This window comes from Acanthopagrus latus, chromosome 13 (assembly GCF_904848185.1).
Source record: "Acanthopagrus latus isolate v.2019 chromosome 13, fAcaLat1.1, whole genome shotgun sequence".
Taxonomy (NCBI): Eukaryota; Metazoa; Chordata; class Actinopteri; order Spariformes; family Sparidae; genus Acanthopagrus; species Acanthopagrus latus.
The window spans coordinates 23516566-23540685 of NC_051051.1; the positions used below are offsets into that span (position 1 = coordinate 23516566).

Genomic DNA, 24120 nt, shown 5'->3' on the forward strand with positions numbered 1-24120 from the left:
CTAATTCTTTGCCAGCTTCAAACAGATTTTAATGTCATCTTACACATGCATTCTGAAGTCACTCACTGCTAATGCCAGTGACTTTTGGGATTTTCCCTGCAAAATGTCACTGCTGCAGCCGAACATGACGAAAAAAAAAAAATTGCAGCGTTTCTTTTTCCCAGGGCAGAGCTGTGTGATGGTTCGTTAGCAGAAGTGAATGAAAAGCCTCTAATTTTTGTTGTTCAAAGTGACAACAAACAACAACGAATGATGGCTGAAATGCTCTGAAGTCAGCAGAGTCATAAACAGACGGATAGGAAGGAAACACTGACGTGTGTCTGCACTGTCGGGGGCCTTAAAGGGTGACAGGTAGAAAAGGTGACTTTGTGGCTTGTTGGTCATGAAGTAGATGTTGAGTGATAATCAGCTGTGTCTTAAAAGAGGGAAAATGAGAGCTCATTTTAAAAGAATGCTTACATTTAGTTAAGTTTACACATATAAAGCAGCTTTATATGGCTGTGCATTCATTGACTATAAAACCCTGGACCTGTTGCGTATCATTGTTGAGACATTCCTCTGTAATCCAGCCTAACATATGCTGCTGCAAATGGATTGCCTCACCAATGCTGCATTGGTGTCAAGTTAAAGTTGCCTAATAACCTTTCTGACATCTGAATACCTCAACATAAACATCCAAATTAGTGCTGAAGGCCTTAAACAGGGCAGCTCGTGTCAGCCAAAGTCCAGCTCAAGCTAATAAAAAGCTCATTTCAACCCTCAAAGACCTAGACGGCAGCCATTCGCCTGAAAATAGCTGTTGCTCTAAAATGTTTAATAACTTCTGTGGTGCTTGTACTATCCATATGCTTCAAAAATCAAATAAAGCAGCTCCTTGGTGTTGTCTGAGCACTCAGGAGCCGTGACGTTGTCATCACATTCTGCAGCATTGATTCATGAAAAAGTCACTTTTGTTTTAATGTCCGCTGAAGCTTTTCAGAAACATAGTCACTAAATGAATTGATGGATTAAACTTGTTTTTTACAAGATGTAAGAATCAATGGCTGTAACTTGCTTTGGAACGTTTAGATATAGACAAAAATGAATATGGATGTCTCAAACAGTGACGTATATCTATTTAAATACAAAAAAAAACTTAACTTCCTGACCTCCTGTAAAAGGAAAAAAGAGAGAAAGAAATGCTGGTAAATTCTTTACTGCTCAGACAAATCAAATGTAAAACTGGGACGTTCGATGAGCCAGATTGAAACCTAAAGGTGCACAATTTACGCTAAACCTATCAACAGAATGTAATATAAAAAAAAAAGAAAAGAAACAGTTTTGACATTATGACGTCCATGAATTGTGTTGCAGAGATACCAACTGAAATTAAAATACTAACCAGCAGCACCAACACTGCAGTGGTGCCCTGAGCTCCCAGTCCAGACCAGTAGATGCACGGCTAACCAAGCTATTTAGCTAACAGCAGCTAGCAGTTACTCTGCTAATATACAGCTGTGTTTGGTCTGACTATGAATTTGACAGGTGGCCAGTCGTTACATAAAGCACCTTTTTAAGATGCTACTAAATTTAAATGATGCAAAGCACTTGGTGCTGACTGCTAGAATACGGAAGGAAAAACAGATACGTAAGATAATTAAATGTCCCAAGAACTGCTCTAGGTCATGATGGTTAAAACATGTTTCTGTGTGATATGCTTGGTAATTTAATCCTCTTCTTTTTTCACACAACCATCTCGATGGTAGTGAATAAGACAATCTATCCCTCTTTTGTCCCACATGACCCTGAACGCAGCATTAGCAAGACACGAGAAGTCGAAATGATAGAAATCACAGAAGAATCTGTGGATTTCAAGACATAAACACACGTACGACTCGGTCTGACCTTAAACGCCACTCAGTGTAGTGTTTTAAGGTGTTGCCATGACAACATGTATTTGTTCTCATCCTGTACGGTGGCCAGCAAGCCATTCTGTCAAAACCTTTGCAGTATTCCTCAGCCAAACAAGGCTCCTCCTGCGTCCCATCGCTGAGTGCTTCTTCAGGTTATTATGAATGCAGACCACCGTATCTAAACCTCACCACCACCTCCACCCTCCAACCCTGCTCCCACACCACCTCCTCCTCCCCCACCCTCAAACCTCCCACCCTTCGGCCCTCCGGTACAGAGGCAGGGCGTTTTGTTTTCATGTGTCTCGACATTAAAAGCGGTTTAGGAGTTTGATCTTCGCAGCCGTGCAGCATACACATGAGGGTCCGTTAGGGTGTGAGTGCGTGTGCGTGTTTGGCCTGTAAGAGATGGTTGAAGATGTTGATGGATAGAAAAGCTGTTGAAAGTGTGTGTGCGCGTGTGTGTGTGTGTTAATGTGGAGTGTAGCGTGTGGAAGCTCTGACTTTAAGTGATAAGGTATTCACTTTGTAACTCAGCAGGAGGCCCAGCAAGTAGCACCAGATCTGCCCCTCTGTAGTGCTGATGTTTCACACTTCACACACACAGACACTCAAGCAAACGGTCTTACATACACACACACATGCACACACACGCACACACACACACACACACAGGCTTGTCCGTCTCAGTGTACAAAATCAAAAAATAAACGTAAAAACATTTCTCAGAAATATTCATACACATGAAAATCAGTGTCTCTGTAGAGCTTTCAAAGACTTAATGCGGCTTGGACACACAAACACACACACACATAAATATAACCATCAATACATATTCACACACTCAACAAACACATATTCACACACACAAAATGACACATATTTGTACTCGTCTCACACAGAAACTATTACAGTGCCCAGTCCGCACCACACACACACACACACACACACACACACACACACACACACACACACACACACACACACACACACACACACACACACACACAGACACAGCCTGGTTCAAACATATCCAGCCATTGTAACTCTGTCCCAGGCTGCCTGGCTAGCTTGCCTCCAACATTGCAAACCGCCATGACGTATCGTGTGTCAGCCAGCATGCTGTGGGCATTAGCAATAACTAGATTTCACGTAAGTTATTGAAAGCCATTTGTAAACAGAAACATGAAAGCAAACAAGCTCGCACGCAGACTCACTTGATCATCAAAGGCTTATCGATCAAATGGGCCTCCTCCCTCCTCCTCCCTCCTCCCTCCTCCTCTCTGCTCCCTGCTCCACTGAAAACCAATGGGAGCAAAGTACAGCCCATCTGTTTGTTCCAAACCATGTTTAAAATGTCAAGCTTTCTTGTACGTGTGTGAGTGTGAGTGTGTGTGTGTGGGTGTGGGTGTGTGTGTGTGTGTGTGTGTGTGTGTGTGTGTGTTTACTTGGATTTCTGTACTAGGGAGCAAAAGCAGAACAAATTCAGAGAGCACGACACTGATGTCTTTGTGCATCTTGAGTCGTCACTGATCAATCGAGAGAAGACGAGGGGTAGACTCGAGATTTTCCTAAATCATCCCACAAATATAATATCTTCTTGAAGCTTCTTTCAGTGTTACTTACCTGCAAAACATCATCAGACTTAAAGTTTCTTCACATCAATCAGAGAAAAACATCTTAAAGTATATATTTTTTAATTTAGGTTTATTCTTTTACTTGATTATAATCCTAAAGGGTAACTCCACCTATTTTACACATGTAAGTGTGTTTAAAAGTCTTGCATGTATAAAGAAAACAGTAGTATAAAGCCTTTTGTGGCTCTGGAGGAGGCTGCATGTACATGTAAATTACCCTCAGTGGGTTGCATTGTGGGTACTGTAGGTGTGGAATTAAAAAAGCTGATATCTCCTCAACTGCTGTTTTTGAACTCTCTATAGTGAGTCCAGCAGTGTTATAGGAGTACAATGCTGGGACAACTCACTGCTTTGCAAAACATGGCACCTACATTACCCACAGTGCAACTGCGTGACATCACTGGAGGCATTTCATCCGATTACATGCAGCTTCCTCTTCAGCCACAAAAGTCCTTTGTTCTACTTGTTTCTCACATCTACTAGCCTGGGAGGGCCCAAGACATGTAAGTGTAAACACACTTTAATGAAAAATTGGTGGAGTCACCCTTTAACTGCTAAGAAAGGATCCAATTTGTCCCCATGTTTTACCAGAGTTTCTGCACTTGCAGGTTCACCCTGCAAAACACGAGATAGATTAACAAGGTGCAGAGAAAGCTGATAAATTGTGTTTTGACCTTAAAATACTTACTTGACGTACAGTAATATGGTTGAGCTGATGACTTGTTTGAAAAGGGGCCTCATAGTTTGCAACTTGCCTCCCTAGAAAATGTCGGAAATTAAAAAAAAAAAAAGTTATCCTCTATATTAATGTTGCATCTTTGTGTCTCGTCAACAGTCCAACAAAGTTTCGGTGGTGCAGCAGTCTCACGGGATGCATCCACTGACGTCCCTCCTGCCCTACAGCAACGAGCACTTCAGCCCGAGCCCTCCACACCTGCCCACAGACATGAGCCAGAAGACAGGTGAGAACACACACACACACACACACACCTGCACACAAACACACACATAAGCCCGCTCAGAGACAGAAAAGACAGAAGTTTACACACACACTCACAGCCGTCATTACTGCTGTTGAATTCTTGTCGACATACTGAATTACACACATTTAAGAGGCCTCTCATAGACATGTATACACACACAAGTAAACACAGACATACTCCAGACAGCTGCTGAATTGTTCCTGAAGTCCTCGTCCACACACACAGCGACGTGTTTGTGCTGTCGACACTTCATTTATCACATTGACACAAATGCAACGCGCACACACAACTGGTGTCTCATTTTACACACAAGAATGTCGTATAACAAATGTAATATAGTCACATTCTTGTTACTCATTCGCTCCTTTACACACACACACACACACACACACACACACACACATATTATGTCCATCTTTGTCAACCCCACCTCCCTGCTTATGCCTCAAACATGAACACACACACACTCACACATATACACACACACACACAAACACAGGCACGCACACAGTGTGTGAAGTGGCAGTACCGGCTCCGTCAGCCTGTGGCGGTTCTTTGGCTGCTCTGAAGTGGCCTGGTCCTCTGAAGGGACCGCCAGCCATACACACACACACACACACACACACACACACACACACACACACACACTCACACACTCACACAAAGATGGAAACAATTAGAGTGACAATCGCACAAGCCATCGCTGCAGCAGCACACACAAGGTTCTCCTTAGCGAGCGCTGCACATACAAACACACACTGTGCTCTGCTTGAAAGTCACAAACAAACACACCCTGACATTTAAACACAATGAATTTTGTCTTTCAGGCGTCACTAAAAGGGTGCCGGTGTCAGTTGGTCAGTCCGTTTCTCTCTGTGCGTCGCGCTACATGTCATAACTCCTGACCATGATGACACTGAAATCATTTTCATTGTCAGGTCAAAACTTTGAATATCTGCTGCATATGTCTAAAAAGATTATTAGAAAAGAAAGAAAATCTTTGGGTGTGGAGTTCTGTAGCCTGCTCCTCGTCTCTGCTCGAGGCTACAGCAGCCATCCCAACTAAAACACATCCAAATATCAGACTGAGCTGTTTGCAGTCTAGCTGCGTTGTGGGAAATATAGGTGCCAGGTTTTGGAACGACACAAGTATGCATAGATGATAAAAGAGGGTATTGCTGCATCGATTTTTTTAAACTGACCATTGTGAGTCTTGCAGCTTTCTTTTTTTTTTTTGAGAATTGAATACTAAACCTGTGGAGTAGTCTTTAAAGAGAGCTGAATATCTCAGGGGGTTCCACAGCTATGTTTGGGAGCTGGTCCTCTATAATCTCAAGGTTGGTGGTTCACTCCCCAGTTTTTCCTGTCCACGTTTGATGTGACCTTGAGCAAGACGCTGGTTGACCAGAGGCCATTTACTTTTTATTCAAGTGGATCTTTGGTGAGAGCTTGTTGGTTCAGGGAAGGAGACATGTATGCAAAACCATGTTTGCTGTCTGTGCTCGGTGCGCATTACCTGAAAAAAAATACCAAAAAAAAACACATCAAGGGAGCCGGCCTTTGAAACTGTGTGGAAACGATGCTTGACAGATGATTGGACGAACCGTCCGTCCGTCATCATCTTTCTTGGGCTAAATTTAACCAATCAGATCAACAGAAGGAGAGCGTGAATCAAACTCACACCAAAGCCAGTGCGTTTTATTTTGGACACATTTGTAATTTGATGTGATTGAGTGTAATTCCCAGGCTCATGGGTGAGGGTTCTGAACTACACTGCAGATTTGAGTTTAGACAACCTGAGTGACAACACGAGTGGATTTAAGGAAGCCTAAATAATTTGTTTCAACCTGACAAATTTGATTTTGTGTTACGAACATTACAGCTGCAACAACACACATTTTTAAAATTTGAAGTGAGATTTAGCATCCAACTTTCAGTAATTTTATCAGTCAAAAGCTTATTAGACAAAGTATTCTTTGAAGTGCAGTCTTTCTTCGGTTAACATAATGCTGAAAACAATTATGCTGGTTATGGTTTTATTGTTCTGATTATATTATACTGGTCAAGATGATTCATTGAAACACAAGACACAGAACACAGCAAATGGTGCCAAGCAATGGTAAAACATCAAGTGGGTGCAGACAGAGGTTGGCATTGTAAAAGTCTGTAGCTGATAACCATGACATCGTTGGAAATCATGGGTCCTCCAACAATACCTGGGTTAAAGTTAAGTTTCTAAGTCTGAATGAAATAAGTGAAGGAATTTGACAGCGGTGAGGATGACGGTGAGAGATCGGGAGTAGAGAAAGAGACAGAGAAGAAAAAGGAAGCTGAATGAAACAAAAGTCCTTTCTTGCCTCTGATTAGATATTGGAGTCTGACCTCAGGCAATCTGCTGCCTGCTCCGTCTGGAAATCCCCTTTATCCAACGAAAACACTCTCCTCGTCTGGTCTAGACTGTGTGTGTGTGTGTGTGTGTGTGTGTGTGTGAATAGCACCATGACTCAGCTCTTAATGACAGACTGAGCCACCTGCTTCTAACCCCCTACACGCATGCACGAACTCACACACACACACACACACACACACACACACACACACACACACACACATATATACAGCTAACACCTGGCTATCTTTCTCACATCATATCACCTGGACGACATTTCAACTCAGTAACATTATGCAGTGAGCACACACAAACGCACGTACACACACACACACACACACACACACACACACACACACACACACACACACCTGACCTCATTCCTCCACTCATCACAGGTAGGGGGGTTACCTCATCGCTGATGTCATTTTTTTTGACGCACCTATCTACTCCTCCTGCATCACTGGGCTCAGCAGTGAACAATACAGTTTTCTACCTGTTGACAGAGAATCTGAAGATTAATGCTGATGAATGGAGAGCTGATCTGAGGCACTGAGGCACTGAGGCATGGGATGTCTATAGACATAGTTTATATATATAATATATATTTTGCTTTTTTCTTCCGTTCAGCCATCGACCCTGTGTTGGGCTTCACTGGTTTAGATGCCACTGAGCGATCCATCACAGGCATGTTTGATACAGAGTCATGCTTTTGCTTTGATTTGATTGTTTCAAAGTTAGAGGAGAGCATATTGTGGCCAGCAGGAACAAAGGCCAAACTCAGCTGATTCATGCTTTCTGTGATTCATGCTCTCACAGAAAACATGAATCAAAAACCTGATTCACGCTCTCTGTGAGACTATCCACAGGTAAACTGAAAGAAAGTCTGATTTATGTAGTGAACACAGTTTCCGGTCTTTTTAAAGAAAACCTTTGCGTGCTGGAATCCACTTGTGTTTTATCTTAACGTTCATTCAGCCGGTCTTGGTCAGGTGCTGTCATACAGCTTCAGGTTTCATTGAGTACAAAGCTTTGTAGTATGCAAAATAAAATAAAAATAAGTGCAGATTAATGTGACCCAATATAAAACTTGCATTAAAGATAAATCTTTTACTACCTTGCCCATGTCGGAGCCTCTCTCAGTGCTGTCATCCTTTAATCACTCCATCTTCACGTTGATAATCAGAGTAAAAAGAAATATCACCAGACTTGTTAAATTCTGGTTTTAGTTTTGTTGTTGTGCTTTTGCTGTTGTGTCTGGCATTAGCTCTTGTCTGGCTGCCCAGCATCGTTTGGAGTTTCTGTCTTGTGAAAACCAAAATTATGGATGCGGTTGGTAAAATTCGAAGTCAACATGCAGTAAGATTCTGAATCGCGTTATTGGCATCAGAGATACAAGCCGGGGGAAAAAAGGGGTAACTGCCATAGTGCTTTGTAATCATAAAATGTAGCTAATGTTTTTCTTGATAAATAAAGTTTTGATTGTTAATTGGCTGTGAATAATTTTCAAATTATAGTTCTACATTTATCTAGGGCCAACATCACTTACCTCTTATACTCGTGCTCTACCACTTTCTTACTCTTATTCAAAGTTAGACCTATCGTTTCTTTACCTCGCTGACCTCACAGCTCTCACTAGTTTCTCATTGCACAGTTTCCTTCCTGTGTCGTTTACCCTACTCTCTGTTTTCACTGATGCCTAAAAAAAAAAGTTACTGGAGGACCTTTAGTCGTATTTCACCTTGACAACCCCCCCAATTTCCATTCATTTTATCCTCATAGTGAAAGCAAAAAGTAAAGCAAAACTGTGTCATGTGTCAGTGCCCTGTCTGGACTGTTTATTTTAAGAACTGCCTCTTACCATCAGGCAGAAAATATCTTCTTCCACTTTAACCTTTTAGGCCCCAAACCAATTTTCTAGGGTTGAGGTGATTCACCAAGTTTGATGTGTAGTTGTTTATTTGAGTAGTGTTTGGGCTGTGTTTGGGTCATATAAACATGTTTTTACATCTTGTAACCCAGCTTCTGCTGTTTAATTTGATATAAATAATTATACAATAAGATATTTATTGATTGTACATTATTGACTATATTCTTTCATTATTAGTGCAATAGTGGCTCTGTGGCTGTTCTGCATGTCTTAACCCTTGGGGGACCTTGGGGTTTTAAGGGTTAAAGTGGTTTGAGGAATCTGTTGCAGATCAGTTTCATGTTTTGGGGGGAGCATCAGAAGCAACACCATAACACAGCCGTGTGAAAATATATTTGCAGAGCTTTAGGTAAAATAAATATTTTCCTAATCCCAGCTCTAAATTTAGCTGCAACAGTTCCCAAACATGACAGTGGAGGTACAGACTGTCACTCCTAAGTCCCCCCCTGCTTTACATCATCACCCCACGACACTGCAAGAGACTTAAAATAAGAGACTTAAAGTGACGATGACTGGGGATGCAGGGACGGCAGTTTTCCTGGTAACCAGTGAGCCTGTTTCTGGTTTTGCTACTTAATACTGTTTCTATGTTCTCATGCAGGCACAATAGTTAGATCCCAGAAAAGTAAAAGCTCATCATGATATCACTGATACATCTAACAGAGCAGCACAGCAGAGTAGGAAACATGGAAAGGAGATTTAAAATTTTTGGAACATTAAAACATGTTGTCTTTGTTTGGATGATTAAATAGAGTTTGAACTACAATCTGCAGTATAAGGTAAACTAGTAGCTCATGTTATCAAAGTGAGAAAAAAGTAAAGTTTTTGCTGAAGTATAAAGTGATAATCAAGTCATGTACAAGTACCTCAAAATTGTAGTTAGCTGTAGTATAATACTTGAGTGAATGTGCTTAAACTACATTGAATAAAAGATAATTTTTAGTTTAATGTGCATTGTGTAAGAAATTGCCACCTGAAATGTGTACATGCTTTAAAGCAAACATTTACTGTCGTGGATAAGGACAGTTGATCACCTCATACTCCGTCCAATCAAAGTCAGCTAGCTGCATGGCTAACTGAGCTAACTAGCTGATAGCAACTGAAAGGAAGCAGCGGTTGTTTGTGAAGTAAGCAATAAGTAAATAAGTCAGTCCCTCAGGAGACATCCTAAATCAGTCAGAGTTGAGGCAGAGCAGCTGGAGGACTTCAGAGGAAAAAAAACAAAAACTTTTCTCCACAAAATATGATTCAGTCTCAACAACATGGTAAAAATAATTTTGCTCTCAATTAGAATTGATTAATATAAATGTAGTTAAAAAAAAATGATCATAAATCTAAGACTCTGAAGGTCTGATGTGTTTGACATTATGATCCAGCTGGTCAATCCAGTCAGTTCTTTCATTTCTTCAGTCAACCATAACACCACTTTACACCATGTGTTTCAAGATTAGTCGATCACAGTCGATGCAGCACCGCCACACCGCTTTGACTGTTTCTCAGATATGACTGTTGGCTCGGACAATGGAGCGTAAAATACCGAGAGAAAAAAGCAGAAATGAAACGTGTCTGCTCGCTGTCACACTTTAATGTGCAAGATTAACACCCATTGACGCTTACTGTATGTTGCATACAGTCTTCAGGTATTACTGTACATGTGCTACAGGAGTGTGAAGTAACAATCTGCAAACTGCAAGCTTCACCTGAGCAGAGCTTTTCTGAGTGCACTTCAAGTGTTGCTTACAGATCAAGGCTGTGTTCTACATTTTCTTATTGTCAGCTCTGTCAGATCCATGACGAGAGCAAAACCAGCATTGAATTCTTTTGTGCCACAGAGCTCCACTCTTGTCCAAAAACTATATTGTCACTGAGCCACTCTGTTGCCATTGGCATGTTCCTCCACTACCATGAGCACACTGACTGTAGTTTATTTTGGGTCAACACACACACACACACACACACACACACACACACACACACACACACACACACACACACACCTTCCTGCTGCTGTAAATACTCACAAGGATGTGTAACCAAATGTGTAACTGTGACCCCAAAGAAATGTACTTTTTCTTCCTATTTTAATCACATTTGCTTAAAACTAAAAGCTGCCAGCTGTAGTAGGAATGAACGGGCTTGGTGCATTGACAGGCGGACAAAAGCGTAGTTGGTTTAGTTTGTTTTCTTGGGAATTGTTATAGAATAATTGCAGCCGTATCTTTTGGGTCATTTTTCTTTTTATTTCTACATTTGAGTGAAGTTTGAAATGTCATGTTTTAGTTTTGAAACTGAGGTTAACATTGCTTCAGACAGTATTTCTGGAAATTTAAGGGTAACTCCACCAATTTGGCATGATAATGCGTGTTTACAGGTCGTGCATATGTAGGGAAAAAAGTAGTATAAAGCCTTTTGTGGCTCCAGAGGAAGCTGCATGTAATGTAATAAATTCTATCCAGTGAAGTCACTCAGTGGCTAAGCTGCATTGTGGGTAATATAGGCACCAGGTTTTTAAAAAGAAGAACACCTGGAATAGAAAAGCAATATCTCTGGTTCTGCTCTATCAATTTGTTTTAAGCTGTCCATAATGAGTCTATCATCAATTTTCTGCCTTTTAATTATTTAAATGAATTAATTAATAAATTAATAGATTAATTAAAATAAATTCATTCTCTGCAGATGATGCTCCATTCTATACTTGTCTTTATATGTTTAATTTTCCTAGAATAAAAAAATGGTTTAGTATGTCTTCAAAGAGAAATATGTTGCATAACAGGTCTCTTTTTAAATGATCAGTAAAATTCTAACATTTTGAAATATTAAAAACTATCTTCTGAATCCTTTTAGGAGATCATGTTAACTTTTCTTTTTACACTTATGAATTGATGATGAGAGTGTGAGTCACTCTGCTTTAAAACAACTTGAGAAGAACGGAAGAAGTGTTTTGCTTTTTGTCTTATTATTCATCATGTTTAATTTCCAAAAGAGTCATTTTAGACATGCTTTTTAGAATCTGTAGTTTTACAATGTAAAAAATGATTTTTACTATGAGTGTGACTTTTGATGTTTGATCTTAATAGAGGTAACTCTTCCTATACTTAGTATAATTTGTCAGCACTCATTACCACCCTTACTGTAACAAAACACTACAAAGTTTCTTCTGGTCTTGGGCTCTTTTATGTACACCACACAGACTGCTTGTCAACTCATTTAAAGGCTCAGATGCTGCAGCACTTGCACTCTCAGTGGTTATAACCACCGCAGCACATTATCAGTGCAGGAATACTATTTTCAGCTCTTGCTTCAACGTGCACACGTTCTGATACCGAGCTCACGCAGAGCAGGTTTGACTCAAATAGTTTCCCTTTTAAGTGTTTCCCGAGACACTGACATGGAGACCGTGAGATAGTTGCTGTAGTTGTCATTAGACGGCCGCTTTAAAAGGGGCATTCCAAAGAAAACTGCCCCATTACTGCTGCTAATTTTCCCCTTCAGGTTTCCCAACAACAAACAGGGCCGATAGCCGAAACGTGACTTACAGAAACCGGTGTGACGTTTCCATCGCTTTCAAGTGTGACACATGAACAGTCAAAATAAAACTTGTATACATTGTGTGTTTGATGTTAGCCATACAGTCATTTCAGGGAACTTCGGTGATTTGGAAAAGGGATGTTAATGAAGTAACATCTATCATAAACAGTTAAATTGGACTCTGGAGCTCTTTTATCAGTCCACTGTTATTCTGTACAACATGAACTCAGATAGAATAATCTATAGTACCCTGAGAGCACATTCAAACTGATGATAGCCCTCTGGTGAAACAACACAATAGCTGGTATGGATGTGTTGGAACAAGGTGTCCGTGGAGAAAATGGAAGTCAAGATGCAAAGATACTTTATCGCTGTTTATACTCTGAGGCAGGACTACAGCCTTTTTTAGTTATCATGGCAGTAAATCTTTTCTCTGTGTTAGTGCTTTAAAGGTAAACGCAGCACAAGGCTCTTTACCAAGAGTTAATGTCAGTTATACACAGTAGTTCTATAATGTGAACACTGAAATTTAAAAAGGTTTTGTACACTCTTCATTGGTGTCAATTTACTTATAATGGTGCTAAACACTGGTTGGAGGGGCCCCTGGGATTTTTTGCCCTGGGCCCCAACAGACTCTAGAATCGCCACTGTGTACCACTTCGACAACAACCATGACCCTCAGCCATCGTTGCTTTGCAGAAGAGGCTAATCATTAGCACCAATCTGAGCAGTAGAGAATTCAAAGTCTTCTTCAGTCTTCGTTGAACTTGAGCATAATACAGCACAGTGGTTGCTGAATCCTTTCTAATTAACCCATAATTGAAATGCATTTGTTTTCAGCTTTTTAACGGAACGATCTTTTCTCTTGCTGTGAGCAGTGCATGCAAAAGACATTTAAGAGCGGTAATTGGGTGTTTCTTGCCTCAGAGTTAATTAATACTTTGACTTTGATACAAAGCCTGTGTTCATCAAACTTTAGGATATTTTCTCACACAGCTTTTATTCTTTTTGATGATTTGATCATATGAAATTTAATGAGTTTTTGTCCAAAGGTGTTCCAAGACCTTGAGTCATTTGATTGGCCAACACGAGGCTGTAACAAATTACACTGCACCCAATCAAACTTTCCGACCAACGTTTTGCCGTTTGTTTGCTGCAGTGTGGTGTTCTCATGGAAACAAACGAGGATTCCATGTTTGGTTACACAGTGCTGTTGTCAGTCTGAACACACCCTGAGGGTAAACCCTGTTTATAAGAAGGGGAATTTACCCTGATAAAGACCTATATATGTTGAGCCTAGGGCAGGGAGTAGGGGAGTCCCTTCTCCTTCCTTAAGTCTTTTCATAGCTCTTTATTCATGCATTTATTATGATTTGTATAGATAAGTGCAATATGTAAGTGAGTTAGAATATCTAGTTAGCAAACCAGTACTGTTTTGTACTTTCTGGCCTGTTACAGAAATTAGTATTTAATTTAATTTAAAAAAAAAAAAAAAAAAAAAACTTGTGGTCTTTCTGGAGACTCAAGAGCCAAGTCGAATGTATTTGTACATACATTTCCACTGTGTTTTTTTTCTTTGGATTTATGATCATTTAATCATTTACAAATTCATGTGAAATCCCTGCAGCATACATATCTTGATTGCCTAGGTTGTCCTGAGAAAAATGATGTATATGACTTGATTATGTATCACATGGGAACCAGGAAAAAAGGGGACAAAATAACTTATTAGCCCAACTGGAGGGTTGAAATAGTGAATTCTTGCAATACGATGATATATGTGACAAATGAGAGAACGGTTTTGTTGTAAACCAGGGGAGGCAGAGGAGAGGGCGACACTGAAGCCGTGAGAGACCATAAAGTAATACAGTAATTCTGGGAAGGATGGGAGAGGAAAGGAATAGAGTTGTAATGAAGGAGAGAAGCCTGGGAAAGGGGGAAACGAGAGGTAAAAGGTAAAAGAGAGGTGAGAAACTACGAGAAAGAAGCTCTGCCCAGTGGAAGGGTGGAGGGCTGCAAGAAAAGGATGAAGGAGGAGGAGGAGAAGGGAGGAAGGGCGTGGTGGGACAGACTGAGGGAGGGGAGGAAGGATCGGAGTGGTGAGACAGGTCGACTGACTCAGTCACATTCCTGACGTCCAGATTTATGGTGGCTCGGGGTCCTGAAACAGGCCCGGAGCCGCGGCCAAATTACAGTCATCGAGAGCATTCCTCTGCTGCAAACACAGGTTAGCAGCCGGGCCGCGCTAAGTGTTAGGTGCTGCCTGTTGACAAATGACTTCCTTTGAAGGGCACAAAGAGGGAGACAGAGGGAGACGGGATATTTACTGTGTGAGGGCACAGAGTCGCGCTGTCTGTGTTTCTTTTGTTGGAAAACATTTCTGCTAAAAGTAGAGATGAAGTATGTTGAGATGGTTTGTTTGTGTGCATGTTTGGGTGTGTGTCTGTGTGTGTCTGTGTGTGTTTTTAAAATGTGGGGACCTTTTTACCACAGCTTGTAACTCGTGTTGAATAAACCAGTGAAACCAACTGGTGACATCAGCTCCCAGTGGAGGGTCCAACACACACACACACAGCATCGTTGCACACACACACACACACACTGAGACGGGGTGAGAACAGAGGTGTGTGACTTGTGTTGAGGGTATCTCTGCATTTAATACCAGGTTCCCAGAGGACTAATAGGGCAAATAGCTCATTGGACCTGAGGCTGCTGACCTCACCTAATGTGTGTTTGTGTGTGTGTGTGTGTGTGTGTGTGTGTGTGTGTGTGTGTGTCTTTCCTCTAGGCGTTCACAGGCACCAGTCCCAGGACCTCTCAGGGTACTACTCCCTCCCTCCAGGCGGCGTCGGCCAGATCACTCCCTCCATGGGCTGGTGAGTAGTGCACACACACACACACTCACACACACATCTGTACAGCTGTGACTCAGTCATTTGTGTACTCGCGATGACCTCGTTATAACTCACAATCTTTCCGCAAGGTTATAGGAACACACCAGGTCCGTCTGTTACGTAACAAGACCTGATGTAGAGCTGAGGTCGATTAATCCGCAGGGAGCAGCAGTTAGCTTCGCCCTGGTTCCTCGACAAAAAAGCCGATGGAGTTTTTCAGTTGAAGACTGGATAATTGCAGAAAATAAACACAGTGGTGAACACAGGTTTTCTGATACTTGCACGATTTGTTCAGCAAGATAATCTTGACAAATGATCACACCAGAAGTCAAAAGCTAATATTACAACTGAACTCCATTGTGGCCATATGTAGCCCTTAACTGACAGTACACACTTTCGTTGAGGATAACAGAGAAACAATACAGCACTTTAAAAGTGAGAACAAAATTGAAGGTTCCGTTTTATGCATTGTTGTAATTCTCTCTCTGAAATGCATTAAACTGTCCCGAAATACCAAGCAATGAAATTATATGAGTGATGGAGACTGAACATCCAGAAATCTCTACACAAGAGATTAGCTGACAATACACCCAATACTCAGAACAGTAATATAGCAGATGGTTTTGTTTTTTCACTCATTGTCTGAAATGTGAGTGGTTGTTTGAAGTTTTCAGTTACCATCATGGAAAACAAAAAAACAACAAGGAATTAAAATATGTCCACTTGCACTTTGGGATATTCTTTACTGTTTTCTTACATTTTAATACCGAAACATTTCATTGATTAAACAAGAAAACAATCAGTTTAAATGGTAATGAATGTAATCATTTAGACAGTCCAAGTCCAAACTCTAGTCCAGACCAGCAGGCTAATGCACTTATGACCTGTGACCTCTGACCCTCAAACATTAATTTGCCCCGAAAAAGACAATTTGCTTCAATCCTTCCAAACACCATCATCATCATCATCATCATCATCATCATCATCATCATCATCCCGCACTGCATGCATACACAGTCTGACCCAGGTCAGTGTTACATACATCACTGTCTCACCTGGTGTCACAGTAGATAACCCCGGGCCCCGTTAGCATGGAAACCACCTCCTTTGATCCTCTGTGTTTGGGACTCTTTAACCTGCGGCCTCTGATCGAAACAAAAGGAATGTGGACAACTGCAAAGTTGTTTATGAAACGACAACTAAATGACGACTCTTTCATTAATAATCTTGTCACAAGCAAGTCCTCTGAGTGCATGTTTCCACTGATGACTAAGATCTAATTATCAGTAAAGAGGCTTAATGTGGTTTAAAACTGGATGTTGTTGCCAAGAAATCATCGTATACTGTAAAGGAGAAAGTAGACAGCAGTGAGTGCAAGTCATGCCATATCCTGTCACGGCTCAACTTGCAACTTGCAGTCTTCCTCATGATGTGGTGGATTCTGGGAATGTTTGGCAGATTCAGGTAGACTCTGGTCTTAAAGCCTCCAGAATGAACCGTTAAAATGAGTGCTGCATTACGAGGCAGCAGCAGCCATATAGAAAGCTCTGCGTTTTGGAACGTCTGCAACGGCCACATCTGTTCCATATTCAGCCGTTATGTTTGGAGTTTCCATCCTTTTTGAGTCGATTGTGAGCTCGCGATGTCATGCTGGTTGATTGTGAACTTATAATGTCAGGCGTCCATTGATTTATGGATCAACACAAATCCATTTATTACAACCTACCAGTATCTGTGCCTGGACAAAATCCCCTGCAGGAACAGTTAAAGGCTTACATCAAATGTCACGGAGATTTGAAACGGAGGCTTAAAACTTTGTGTGTGTGCATTCGCTTACATGTGTATCTGTTTTTCATGTCCGTCCCCAGACGGTTTACAAGTCTGTTTTATCTTTTTCAGACTTTCAGACAAATATTATTAGCAGCTAATCTCCTTTAACCCAGATTATCTGCTTGTTTTGGGCCCCTGTAGTGTGCCCCTTTGTTGATGGAGGAGAAGGAGAACACAGAGAATGAGCGGTTAAATGTCAAACAGTTTCTGTTGTTTTGACTATTTGCCTGGTCTCTACTACATGACCACCTCCGTACGTCCCCCTCCAGGGCTTTGCTGGGCTGGTGGGTGAGTGGTGTCGGACCAGGATGGGGTCAGGAATTATTTGAGATGTGTTTTTGTTTTGTTGTTAGTAAGGATGCAGCTTTGCAGTCTCCCAAACACGTTGCATTATTAAATATGGTGTGAACGGAGAGCTGAAGGGGATGTTATAAAAGCCTCTTGAGCTTCAGTCGAGACTGCAGCACAGCCTCCTCCTCCTCTTTGAGGAGACTGCGGCCTGTAGAAGTCGGATTATTCTCGGGACGGGGTTCATTCGTATGTGTTGTCTAAACACAATCAAAGACATAAGCCGTTGTTTAAATCTGGGGATAACGTAATTTGTAGCTATTCCAACTAACAATGAAAAAAAATAGAAATACTTTCCAATTCACTCTGGACAAAAGAAAACACTAACATCAGGCTCTCATCTTCAGTTTGATTCCAGCTCTGGTGTGGACATGCTAACTGTTGCCCCTTCTCTGACACTGGGGTGTGAACACATTTCCATGCGTCTCCATTAGCGGTGTCACAGTTTCTATCCTAAATCAAAAATCGATCGAAATGAGTACACGGTTTGGAATGTCAAAATTGAAAGCATGATTTGTGATTCTCCCAATATCTTTTTCTCTTCAAACAAAAACAACACTTCCAGCGTGATAGCTTCAACATATCCCTTCAAATATGGTGCTTATAGCTCACTTGAAACCATGTAGCCTAATTTTTTATAGAAGAATATGAAAACGTAAATCAGTCATAAATGAATTAAACCAATGATCCGTTGATCTTTAGAGACCAAGATTCGTTGGTCCAACTATGACATGGTCATCAGATCAAGTAGTGACCTTAAAATTTCAAGTCACATAGATTCATGGATTTGGGAAACCATGACAGCCTGGTCGGCCTTGAGACTGATGTGAAAGCAGCTGTCTCGTCTTCACTGCTTTCAGGCGTGTTTGTGACATCAAATGTGACACACCAGAGAAAAAGAACCAAAACCCAGCGTTGTCTTTGGTGGGTTTACCAATGTTTCAAAAACCCCACATGTATGCACTAATTTTAGTTTGAAATAGAATCAAAATAGAGCGAGGGAGAGAGAGCGAGAGAGAGAGAGAAGTTCAAATCCTGGCTTTTTTTCTCACCTCCACACAATTGACTGACGTCAGAAGGTGGTGTAAAGACATGGGGGAAGGGTTGCAAGAGCCTTTTCAACCATCCAACTAGCACTTCTGATGGAGAATAGAGCGTCTCTAAGTGACAGAGTTGGCAGTTAAAGTTGCATTTTTACAGTTTGGCTCCAAGAACAGACAATCCCACCGAATAAGTCACACATCACCATGCAAATTACTGGCAGTGAGAGACCAAAAGAACCAGATTTTCAGCCGTTGTTGTTTGCTTCGTCCTGCATAATTGAGCAGCTGAAATTGCAGCTATGTGGATGTTTGAAGATCGGGTGTGCCCAGTAATAGCCAGAAAATTAAGTCAAAATTCCCATTTTATGATCACTTTTGTACATCAAGTAACAAACGTACTTCTCGGTCCTTAATCAAAATATTTAAGGCCTCAAAGTCCTTTCTTTAGCGTCAGTCACAATCGGTGTCCAATACGCAGCATGAAAACTATTCCAATTTGCTGTCACTTGTTTACATTTCCAGACTCTGTGCGTTGGACTAAATCATCTTGCACTAGTTGTAATTACAGTGTAGTCACTTGTCGTCAGAAGTGTCGCGACAACGGTGCTCAAAGCGCTGACCAGACCAGAGCACAATAGAGCATGTGGCCTGGTTTTTCATCTCATTCCCAGCATACCTCTGCCCAGCCATGCCTGTCACATGGGGGGTGTTTTTTTTTTTTTTTTCCTGTTCGAATGTGGTGTCACCACCACTCAGGAGCCACTGTTTGCATGGGGTACAAGTACAAGAGGGCTGGTGTTTCTTTGTGGCTATGTACAGAAAAATAAATCCAATTAATTGATGGATCGATTGGTTTTATTTCTGGATTCTGGGAGCTGGTGTGTGCAGCTGCCTGGCGAGATAAAGACCAGACCGCCCGTTTGGTTTGAACTGCCTTTATCTGAACAACACTTGACCTGTGTTGTAGTGTAAAACAGGATTACAGCGTGAACGGTCCTCCAGGAGATGAGCCCGGTGATCTCTGGATCTCGTCCCAGCTGCAGGCCTCTGCTGCTGGGGTTCACTGTATGTGCAGCGCCGCCTCCTGTGGCTGCAGATTGGATACAGCGGAGAGGAAGAGGAGAAACAGTGTGTGTGATGATAATGGAGATTGTAAAGGTGGTTTGTGGATTGGAGAGTGTGTGTGTGTGCATACGTTGAAACATAAGGATGAATCAGCTGAAGGAGGGGGGGTTGTATTGGCTCTCAGGGGGGAGAAGTGTGGTTTTATACATATCAAAGGCTCCTGCTTACGTCCCATCCCCACTCTCGACCTCCCACGGTGTGTGAGTGTGTGTGTTTCTGCTCCCGGTAAGCCTGGTATTGACATACAGCTGTCAACAGAGCTGATCCAAGTCTCCACGGGGGATCGCCGTGCATCACAGCATCACAAGAGCTTCCACAGAAGATAATTCTATAGATGTGAGGAAGAATCTGAGAAGCATTAAGCCACGACATTTAACTTTATTCAGGAATGAGATTTTTTTTCATCAAACGTGTTGGTGCTGAAGTTTATCTTGCGGCTATTTGCATGCATTTCATAAAATGTAATGTAAATACAAACACACTCATAAATTTAAATACACTCCCTGCTACACAAATATGTATATAATTATATAACATAAAGAATTTATATATTTTGTGCAAGGGTAGAAATTTAAGTTCTTTTTTTTGTTTGTTTGCTTTTTTACATTTTTGTGTGAGCTTCTTTAAAGCCCGCTAGATCTTAGAATAAAGAGTCAGTGTTGTAGCAGTGGTTAACCTTGATCAGTGTCTCAAAATATGCCACCTTGGCTTCTTGAATCTGAGAGAATTTGGCCTGGATAGTCGGGAAAAAAAATCTTTGAATTTGATGTCAAGGTGCGGGAACCCTGCGGACAGGAGAGGTCGGAACCAAAGGCAAATTAATTAGAAAAAAATTAGAGATAGATTAGAGATAGAACATTAATTACAGGATGAAAGCTGTAAAAAAATATGCAAAGATATTTTCATTATTTCTATTTCTTCAGCTGTCTGATAATCAACATTTAAATTGAGAAGACATCAATGTGTTTTTGAGATGTTTCAAAAGAAATGAATTCCCCAAAGCAGTGCCTCTGTATCGTAGTAGAGTGAGTTTATATTGTTATGAAATTGTATTTAAATTAAGTCTATAATGTAACTAAATTTACCTGAAGGGTTAAATGCCCCCATGTGGATTAACAAAGGTTTACCTGTAAAGCTAAAAGGCATCAACTGTTGCCGTCTCTCCCCTCTGCTGTGCTGTGGCAGGCAGAGCCAGCCAGTCTATCCTGGCCTGTCCCCCTGTGGATTCAGGCAGCCCTACTCCTCCAACCTCTCCAGCGCCACCTCCTACTCCAGGTACCGTAGCCGGCTGGTCGGCTCGGACTGAGCAGGACCGAGCCAAAAAAAAAAAAAAGCAACGCTTCATCCACTCCTGTTTATATCACAAGCAAGGCTTATTGGAGCCAGTGTGCTGTAAACAGGACGAGTTCAGTGTTTCACCAAAAGAACAAGCTCGATCATGACAAACTGAGCCGAGCCGCGCTAGCTGCTGCTGCAAAATACAAAATGCTGGCAAACACACACACACACACACACACACACACACACACACACACCAGGACATTGACAGCTTTTTTCTTGCTATTGCTTTTGTCCCTTTTCTGTTTTTGTGTGTTCCTGATCCCTGACCTTCGCTGATAAAACTACATTCAAAAAAGCAGCGGGCTTCTTTTGTTTTTCAAGGACGCACACACAAACAGGAAAAAAGTGTGAACCTCGTGACCCGAGCTGTGAGTTTGAGAGCGCAACAGTGTCGTCACGTGCAGCCAGGTGCTTTGTTTTGTTGTTCTGTATTTGCTTAAAGCTGTGATACCAATTTGACACCAGTGTTAAAGATCTCTGCACACACGTACGCACACAGAATGTAAGTCTGTATTTGCTACAGAAGGACGCTTTGCAGATTCTCTGCGGAGGGCCTCGGTCACACAGTAACCAAAGGTGCACCAACCGTTCACATGTTTTTTACACCTAAAACTGAAAAAGCTAGTATAGATATAAGAATTGAAAAAGGCATTACATTTTCTCATCTGAGTCTTTGATCTCACTTCTTTAACATGGTGAATTACTCATCTTACCTGCTTGTTTTTAATTTTTTATTACTCTGTGCAACCCTACCTGTGAGCTCCAGGTTAAAACAAACAATGTGAATATTTTTTTGGTTATTCTCTGACCCAGATGCTCACTCGGCTGCCACAAGCTGCCAGCAGCTGATGCTTATTGCTGCCTCGATGTCAGTCAGGCTTCATTTTTTCCTCTTTAATCTCCGCAGACTGTAAAGATGCTGACACAAAACTTTTCTGACATCAAAATATTGTCTTTTATCTGTGAAACTTTGCTGAAAATCCCTCAGCTTTCCTTCTTTTAAGACTTAAATTGATATGGATGGAGAGTGAAGTTTATTTTCTTGACACCACACAACACGTCAAGATGTGAAGGTGCATGTTTCTGGGCCGCCAGCCTCTCGGTCGGTAATGCTGGGACGCCCTCTAGTGGTGGCACATTTTTACATCAATGCTGAATTCATAAAAAGAAGCAAGTCACTCATTTTGCATTCAGCGCTCAACATGAACATCAGCCACAAAGCAGGCAGGAGGCCTGATCGACTTAAACGCTTTCATGCTTTCAAGCTCGGTGCTTACCAAAACACGTCTGCTCTCGCTTCCACGCTCTCCGTCCTCTCTCGCCCCCCTGACTTGATTTCTCTGATCTTACTAAAGATTCATGTCTGTCTTCCTCCTCAAGGTTCCCTCACTCACTGATGCTGGGCCCATCAGGCATGCATCCTACAGGGATCCCCCACCCAGCCATAGTGCCCCCTACAGGCAAACAGGACCACGACCAGTATGACAGGAGCATGTATGTGTAAGTATCGTCTGCACTGTTTCAGCCTGTCGCTCTTTATCCCCCCGTTCTCTTGCAGGGTTTGACAATAATCTGTGACTGGAAATATTTAGTGAATGTTTTTAATACATTTAAATATTTTCCTGACTCTCTGTTGTCAAGTAATTGTCTGAGATTTTAATCTTTATGGAAACGGGGGGAAATTAAAGCATCATTACAGTTATGGGCAGACGTGTGACTTGTTGGGAAATGTGCATACTCACTTTTTCTTTTTGCTGAGACATTAAATGAGAACATTTACACAACTCTTGTATTTGTTCATTAAATATGAAGCTTCAACAAGAAACTGGTTAGGTTAGCATAGCACAAAGACTGAAAACAAAGAGTAACTGTTAGCCTGGCTCTCTCTAGTGGCAACACAATCCACCTAAGGCTCGCTAATTAGCAATTTAGATATTGTGTGTTGCATCCGTCCAAAATATGGTGTGGAAAAAAATGAAATGAATTTTGTCTTATGTTCCCTTGCACGTAACCAACCATACTGTATAGGAACAACACACAACATCTTATTCCTTGTATACACAACCCCTCTGCCCCTCTCTCTCTCCCCTCTCAGGAAACCGCAGGAGGTCAAACGGGAGAAGGAGCCTAAGAAGCCGGTCATCAAGAAACCCCTGAACGCCTTCATGCTCTACATGAAGGAGATGAGGGCGAAGGTCATCGCAGAGTGCACATTAAAGGAGAGCGCCGCCATCAACCAGATTCTTGGACGGAGGGTGAGGGATGAACACACACACAGCTAAACTCAGACTAATCCCTTTTCCAGGTCAGTCTGTAATTTCACACATGAGGGACATGAGAGGACGGTGGTAAGGTGAACTCTCACATACTGGTGCTGCTGAGATCAGAGCAGCTCCCAACTGGTCGTACTGGGATCCTGAAGAATGATAAGATGGTGAAGCGCGTTGCATCATTCAGAGAGTTCAGATGCAGATCGAACTGTGTTAAGAACTGTGGGGAGTTTTCTTCAGGTGTAAGTCTGGATTTGCAACATGCATGTGCTGCCCACTGTGAAATGAGCTGCTGCTTATAATCTGCACCAATTATTCCTTTAAATATCCCTCTTTACTTTTACACTGGATTCTTTTTCTGACTGATTTTATAACCCCTGGACTGAAATCATATTATTTTATTCATTTACACATAAATCTTACAATGTTCTTTTAAAAAACAACATGAATTTGATATTTTTACATTGAAAATGTTTTACTTTGGTGGGTTTCTGATTGATTCATTGATTCATTTATTCATTGACTGGTTGATACATTTTTATTTCAGACATGTCAAAATAAAAGAAAACACACAGTAGAATAAAATCTTTCAATGAAATAAGCCAAGAAAAGGGAACATGAAACTTGTGCGACCAACTGAATAAAGAGATTCTCAAATAACAACAAGACGTACATGTTGGAAAAGGAGTAGGAGGAAGTATGAATCTGCAGCTTCTCTACTACTTCATGAGTTAAGATTTTGTTTCATGTTTTATTTTATTTTATCTCATTCATACATTTGTACTTTTTGACATGTAATTATATTCATGTCTGTGGTGTTCACTTAAAGTTAAATGTCCTGTTTCGTCTTTCCTTTCTTTTCTTACCTTAATTCACCAAATTGGGAGTCGCACCCAGCACCGAGTGCCATCCA

General features: G+C 41.4%; 1 protein-coding gene across 4 annotated transcripts in view; it reads left to right on the plus strand.

Annotated features, from left to right (window-relative positions):
- tcf7 (transcription factor 7) overlaps positions 1-24120 on the plus strand; it is a 119993-nt gene that overhangs the window by 84029 nt on the left and 11844 nt on the right. For 2 of the 4 annotated variants that reach the window (XM_037120109.1, XM_037120112.1), the window contains 5 exons: positions 4362-4488; positions 15145-15232; positions 20782-20871; positions 22318-22437; positions 23033-23192. In XM_037120109.1, the coding sequence (XP_036976004.1) occupies positions 4362-4488; positions 15145-15232; positions 20782-20871; positions 22318-22437; positions 23033-23192 (585 nt within the window). The remainder of the gene's footprint in view (positions 1-4361; positions 4489-15144; positions 15233-20781; positions 20872-22317; positions 22438-23032; positions 23193-24120) is intronic. The other 2 variants (XM_037120110.1, XM_037120111.1) reach the window with 1 other exon arrangement.